Consider the following 7,476-nt stretch of genomic DNA (forward strand, 5'->3'; position numbering starts at 1 on the left):
GTCTTTCTGGGATAATGACAGACAGACAGACAAACCAATGTAGAGCTCTTTCGGAATGCAGTGCACCAGTTTGTTTATAGGCGATGAAATGAAGCCCATAAGGAATAGAACACACTACCTACAGTAAAATATGGTGGAGGTTCTATCATGCTGTGGAGCTGCATTGCTGCCTCTGGTACGGGAGGCATTGAATGTATCAAAGACATGATTCGATCAGCAGATTACCAGGGCATTTTAGAGCGAAATGTGTTACCCAGTGTCAGAAAACTAGGTTTTAGGTGAAGGTCTTGGGTCTTTCAGCAGGATTAGGACCCAACGCATATATCTAGCAGCACAAAAGAATCATTGAAAAGGAAAAGATGGACTGTTTTAAACTGGCCAGCAATGACTCAAGACCAAAATCGCATTGAAAACCTTTGGAGAAGGGCTGAAATCTGCCATTGCTAAAAGGACTCTTGCAAACTTAGTGGCAGAAACTACCAGCAGACAGGTGCAACAAGTTTCTAGATGGCTACAAGAAATTTTTAGAGGCTGTCATTGCTGCCAAAGGTTCTGCAACCAAATATTACCGAAGGGAGCCAATAATTGTGTTTGGGGTACATTTTCTGTTTGTATTATTTTGCTATTATGCAAGTTTTTTTATTTTTATTTTATTTTGTACAGTGACCTTGAACATTTTATTAAAATATTTTGATTATACAAAATTGGTTAATTTGCCTTTATTTCTGAAGATATTCTAAATTCTTCACTTAAAATTCAGGGGGGCCAATAATTTTAACCAGGACTGCATAAGGTCTCATAGCTGACAATGCATATCAGAGCAAAAACCAAGCCATGAGGTTGAAGGGACTGCCTGCAGAGCTCAGAGACAGGATTGTGATGAGGTACAGATCTAGGGAAGGCTACAAAAAATTCTGCTGCATTGAAGGTTCCCCAGAGCACAGTTGCCTCCATAATTCTTCAATTGAAGTAGTTTTGGACTCTTCCTAGAGCTGGCTGCCCACCCAACCTGAGCAATCAGGGGAGAAGGGCCTCGGTAACAGAGGTGACCAAGAACCCAATGGTCACTGTGGCTGAGCTCCACAGATGCTGTGTCGATATGGGAGAAACTTCCATATATATGTATGTGTGTGTGTGTGTGTGTGTGTATGTATGTGTGTAAAATATATAAAATATCTATTTATTTATTTTACCGATCCACACTCCATACCAGTCGGTGGCGGTAGTGCACCCTTACGTTGTTTGCCAACGGCCAATAAACCTCAAAAGGAAATCCCAACTTGCAGTACTACCGCTGTGTCCGCCAACGTTACCCAACTAAACATACTGGGTGCTATAGCTGAGGCTTGCCGCCGTGAATCAGGTATAGATATCAGACAGATACTGCGTGGCCTTCACCCTTTCCAGGATGAGCGGCCTGCGAACCATCTTAAGCTCCACTGCGATGGTTGCTGTGCTGGGGGTCGGCTATGGGATGTGGTCCGTGATAGCTCCAGGAGAAGACAGACGGAAAGAGCTAATCAAGGTGATTCAGCTGAATGGCTTTCAGTGTACAAACTAAGTGTGTTTTGTTTACTGTAACTGTACTCTCAGTTTGTGTCTCAAATGCGGTAGCTGTTTCTAGTTTTTAAAAACTTGCAATATAAGGTTAACTTCAATCGAATCACAACTATGCCTCTGTTTACTTAAGTAAATGCAGGTAGAACGGTGTCCGGCCTTATAAAAACATTCTAGCTTACTCTCAGACGTCTATCCTACCCATACGAAAACAGTACACTCGTTCGAGATGAGCTGCGCCTCGCCTGGAAAGTGAACGAGGGGGCAGTGACAAAAATGTGCGCTCAAGGCGGACCTTCACAGTCTGCATAGGAAGTCCCAGAAACACTTAACATCCTATTAGAGCCGATGCTGATTTAATAAGATGTAATCAGACCCTCTTTCCCCACTCCCAAGGTTGACTAGTGCCACAGCAGATTGCAGTCCAAATAGAATTGGTTGATTATCAAAAAATGGTAGAAGTAGGTGTCAGGGTGAGCATTGTGATAGAAAATGAGAAAAGTAAGTGGGTTTTATCATTTAAATATAAATTTAAAGAAAAATTCAACTTAAACCCAGATTCAGCTCAAACAGATAGTCTGTGTCTTATGTAACATGTAATGGTAAAAAGAAGAGCAAGGCTTCAGTCTCTTCATGACTAAAGATGGTAATACTGTACTGGACTAGTGTTGATTAGTGAAGTGAAGATGTTGGGCCCTTGGTTTCATTTTTCCTATACATATGCATGTGAATGTATGTTTGGCAAATTGACCATTGGATGGAACATATATGTTGATATTTACTGACCAACCAGAATGAGTTTATTTGTTCTCTAGAAAACTATAAAAGATTAGGTTTGCTCTCTGTTAGGAGAGACGGGTGTTTTACCGACTTGTGTAAGTTGCTGTCTCCTATTATTGATCAATATTAATCGCATTAATATTCAAATCTGTCAGTGTCTGTGCTTTATTTGTGTCTCTGTCCAGAGCGTTTACAGAATTTCCACTACAGCATGACCAAAATAACAAACAAGACAATCTAAAACAGTTTCCACTAACTTACCTAGTCGAAAAAATAAAATAAAATATAGGCATCTTACCTGCCTCCCTAACATAAACAGGAGAAAAAGTGGTAATCAAAAAAAGGCTTCTCAAGCCTACAGCTACCAAGACTGCAGAGGATATGTACACTATTTACAAAAAAAGATAACTCAAGCCAACACTAAATCCACGATCATGCATGGTCTGGTAGGGAGTCAGGAGGAAAGGCAAAGTGAAGCCGGCATTGTCTGGTACCATTTTAAAGTAGGCAGCCTCAGTCTCAGACCAATCAGCAGCAGCCACCTACAACTTAATTTACAAGGAGAAAACACAGAACTGATCAATGGCACCACCCTCAGTCAGGGAGGGTGAACAGCATAAACAGAAAAAAACTCAAATACAAATAATGACTCAGGGTCATAACAGCTGCGCACCTAAGTTTATACAGTTCTCACTCCAAGAAATTTTTGATACTTAAAACCCTGCACAAGAGGCATTTTTGTCAGTTCCTTTTAGGTGGTGAATCTTGACGTTAAAATCTTGCAGCTATAACAACCAGTGCATGAGACGCTGGTTGTTATTACACATACGAAACAGGAACACGAGAGGATTGTGGTCATAAAACACAAGGACTGGGACTGAGCTTGAACAAATGTCAACTTCAAAACCAAAATTCAAAACCAATTTTTTGGAGGAATAGCACATAGGATAATCAATACCCTGATCGTCATTCCTGCAAAAGAACAGTGCCCGCACCATAACCACTGGCATCTAACTCTAATTTCAAGGGATGCGCAGAATCAGGTGCAGCCAGCACAGGTGCACTGCAAAGAAGAGCCTTGGCAGAATCAAATGATTCTTGACACACAATAGTCCAGACAAATGGACTGGTAGGGCTTGCCAAACTGGCTAGTGGTGCAACTACACTTGCAAAATTTTTACAGAACCCATGATATCAACCACACATTCCCAGAAACCAGTGGAGTTGCCGCCGCAATTTCTGGCACAGGAAAATTCGGGATGGCCACGACTTTGTCAGACAGAGGGCACACCTGCCCTGCCCCACTTGCTTTCCCAAGTATATAACCACAGCCTTTCCAAACTCACATTTAGCCAGATTCAAAGTCAAAGAAGCCCCCTTTAAACAACAGAATACTTCCTGCACAGTGTCTACATGTTAAGACCAAATGGAAGAATAAACCACTATGTTGTCTGGATAAGCCTCAGATTTTTTCACACTGGAAAGAACTGCATTCATCAACCTTTGAAAAGTGGCAGGAGCATTTCTTAAACCAAAAGGCATGGCGGTGTAAATGAAGGAAGTGATCAGGAGTGAAAAAAGCTAAGATCTCAGATGCATAATGTGAAAGGGGCACCTACCAGCACCCCTTTAGTAGGTCTAATTTAAGTGATGTACTTGGCCGACCCTGCACGATCTACACAATAATCCAGGTGGGGAATGGGAAATGAGTCTGGCTTGGTAATGGCCTTCACCTTGCAGTAATCATTACAGAACGAGGAGTTTGCTCAGATTTTGGGGCCTAGAAGTGAGGGTGAGATCCACAGACTGGAGCTTGGCAAAGCAAAGCCATTTTCCAGGAAATGTTCAACTTCCTCTTGCATTATTGCCCCCTTCACTGGGTTGACGTGGTATGTGTGCTGCTTAATTGGCTCGTGGTCACTGCCATCTATGTAATGTTGTAAGACTGTGGTTCTTATGGGCTTATCACCAAAAAGAGGTGCATGGCAATAAATGAGAAGCCAAATATCACTTTTGGCTGGCTCAGGCAAATGAAACAAATGTCCCTCCAGGTTTCCAGAATTTTGTAATTCTCCAAACAAACACAGAACTGAAATAGGCTAGCCACGCAACCCGTCCTCCTTTGGATTGTAAGATGCTGACACCACAGTAACCACAGGAATGGCACATGACACAGGGGTCACAGGTGGCACCCCAGAGCTATCACGGACAAAATATTGCTTCAGTATTTTGATATGACACACACGGTACTTTTTCTTCCCATATGGCATTCTAATTACATAATCTATGTCACTCACTTTCTGCTTAACAATACAAACAAAGCAATATTTTGTCCACAGAACTTTTCCTGGAGACTGGAAACAACAACAACAGGTAACGAGTCTGGCTGGAAATGCGACAGAGTTTTTTTTTTTAAAAATCATTGTTTTTTCATCTTGGACTGCAACGGGAAGGGAACTGCGTGCAAGCTCACAAGCAGTGTGCAATTTTTCCCTGAATGGACTCACATAGTCTAACAGATTGTGCGCGGGGCTTGGTTTGTCTGCCAGCCACCTCTCCTGCAGCAACCGCAGTGGGCTGTGCACAGTGTGCCCAAAAAAGTAGATGCGTGTGAAAGTAGATGCCATCAGTCTTAGTCCAATCAGCAGCCGCCACCTACAACTCAACATGCCAGGAGAAAACACAGAACGTGTGAGCAGCACCACCATCAGTCAGGGAGGGAGAACAGCATAAACATAAACACACTCAAATACAAATAATGACATAGGGTCATAACAAGTATAAAATTAATTAGTCTGTACATGACTAATGAGATTTTGATTGGATAGTTTCCTTTCCTCTTCAGCATATCACCTATTTTGATTCTAATTCTAAAAATGATTCTGATGAAAAAATCACTTATGTGCTAGTTCCTGCCTCAAGTACTTTTATAGAGCTCCTTTTTCTTGCTTGTTAAATATTTAAAATTGTTATTCATGTGTTGTCACTTGTATTGTCTATTGTACTAATTATTAGAAATAACCTTTTTCATGCCACTGGCCCTTTTTTAAACAGATTGTAAAAATATCTCATAAAAGGCTTTTGTGTAAATGTGCCTGCAGCTTAATGATAAACAATCTTAACTGCTGAAAAGTTGTTTGAAATTACTGTAACATACTTGTCATCTGTGTGTAATGGTTCATGCATTTTGTAAACACAGCCAGGACTGCATTTTGTAATCCTCAGAGTGTGATCTAACTATTAAAACTGAAGTTAAACCTTGTTAGTAAAGTTGAATACAACACAATATGTTTGTTAGGCAATCTTAATTTTCTGAGTGAACAAAGTTTTTTTCCATCATTACACAAGCCTGTGTGCTCCTCAGTCTTTAGTTGCAGTACAACAGCAGCCTACGCAGCACTTGGCTACACTTATAAAATTCCAAAACACATACACATTATGGAGGTGGCATGCAAAAAATTTGTTTTGAGGTTAATAATGTGAATGCTGCTTAACAAGTATACTTACACAAGCATACTCCCTGACCATTGTATGCCCCTTATTCTTCTCCTTATTATACCTGTATCTCAGGGTTGAGAAGAAGTGGGGCAGGGTAGCATATGGGAACAAGAAATGGATAGGGGTATGTCTTATTTGGTCTCTTCTTTGATAATTATCTATTACTGTATTGATTTCCTGCTCATCTTTAATTACAGCTCTAGCCAAATTCAACTTTGACCTGAAACACACTGTCCTTTACAGGTACGTCTAGAGGCATTCTGCCAGGCAAGAGAATGTGGGTACCAAGATAGAAAATCATATCACATATTGCAATTTTAAATTAAGTCTAGCAACCTGTAATAAAAATTTCAAAGCCCCAATATGTAGGATTTTTACATTTTTGTCTTTTACTGACTTTTGACTTCAAACATAACCATAAAAAAAGATTATGGATAAATCTTTATTGGGGATATTAAGAATGAATAAGCTAAAAGAAAAACAGTCTGCACCAATTTTCAACAAGACTCATTTCATCTCAAGTTCCATTTCTCCACAAAGAATAGATCAGAAAGATTGAAAGATGGTTTAATTGCATTAAAAACTTTACATTTTGGGTTATTAAGCTGCTTTGTTTGACCTTTGCATGCTAAGACCTGCTAAAGCTTTAGCAACATGTCACTGAAGTCTGTGTGCAGGAAATTCTTACATATTGGTTACAGGTATGTATGTATGTGCAAAGGCCATTTGTACAACTGAAATGAAAATGTGAAGTTCTAATGCAAATGAGTTCTAAAATTAACTTGAATGACCATTGTATGTAACACAAAAAAATTAGGTCAACATTTTCTTTGTGTGGTTCAATTTAGTAATTCAACACATATATCTGCCTTTTGCTTTGTTATCCATCAGAATCTGCCTGAATCAAACCCAATGAGAATGGAAGAGACGAGGAGGAGGAATGCTCTGGTAATGCAGGCCCTCAAGGAGGCTGCTGAAACCAATGACAATATTGCAAGAGGATTCGGAGGACCTGTGAAATAGATCCAGCTCTGTGACCTGTTTGCAAAATCTTCATTTATTGAATGCTACTGGCATGCAGGGCCACAACCTGTTCAAATAAAGATGGACATATTATTTTACAGGGAGGTTGTTGTCTAATTTGCAGATCTAATGTCTGCGTTGCATGTGAATATAATAAAAAATAATTATAATTTATTAAAACTCTCTTAACCCAACCAAATTTTTTCAGTCTTTTTCAAAGGTTAGTGATGATCAGGAATGGTTATGATAGTTAGGTCCATAAGTATTTGGACAGTGACACAATTTTTGTAATTTTGCCTCTGTACGATGAATTGGAAATTAAGCCATCAAGACAACCACTGCAGAAGTACAACAAAATAGGACCACTATTTATAAATAAACCCACTCACTGTTTTAACCACACCCTGAACCTTGTTCTGACTTATGGCATTGAAATTGAACATTTAGTGGTCTTTCCAAAGTATCCTCTTTTGTTTGGTGACTTTTGAATTCCTATTGATGGACTACTCTACATCTTAACACAAAAATGTCTTTGCTAGATGTCTATCTGACATCTGCGGTACCTAAATTTAAAGAAGCGATTCCATCAGCACTTAATTCACTGCCATATCACAATAT

At 39.8% G+C, this 7,476-nt stretch overlaps 1 protein-coding gene across 1 annotated transcript; it reads left to right on the plus strand.

The window, feature by feature from the left end:
- Positions 1 to 1,244: 1,244 nt before the first annotated feature.
- LOC120804638 (ubiquinol-cytochrome-c reductase complex assembly factor 3) lies at positions 1,245 to 6,956 on the plus strand. Its single transcript, XM_040154115.1, has 2 exons — positions 1,245 to 1,525; positions 6,727 to 6,956. The coding sequence occupies exons 1-2, from the start codon at positions 1,409 to 1,411 to the stop codon at positions 6,856 to 6,858; spliced, it is 249 nt and encodes an 82-aa protein (XP_040010049.1). The 5' UTR covers positions 1,245 to 1,408; the 3' UTR covers positions 6,859 to 6,956.
- The last annotated feature ends 520 nt before the right edge of the window (positions 6,957 to 7,476 follow it).

Source organism: Xiphias gladius, chromosome 19, assembly GCF_016859285.1.
Source record: "Xiphias gladius isolate SHS-SW01 ecotype Sanya breed wild chromosome 19, ASM1685928v1, whole genome shotgun sequence".
In the NCBI taxonomy this organism is placed as follows: Eukaryota; Metazoa; Chordata; class Actinopteri; order Istiophoriformes; family Xiphiidae; genus Xiphias; species Xiphias gladius.

Bases quoted from the DNA above. Each gene is read 5' to 3' on its own strand.
- LOC120804638 (XM_040154115.1), top strand. From the start codon at position 1,409: ATGAGCGGCCTGCGAACCATCTTAAGCTCCACTGCGATGGTTGCTGTG. The intron at 1,526-6,726 runs GTGATTCAGCTG...GTTATCCATCAG, and splicing joins GACGGAAAGAGCTAATCAAG to AATCTGCCTGAATCAAACCC.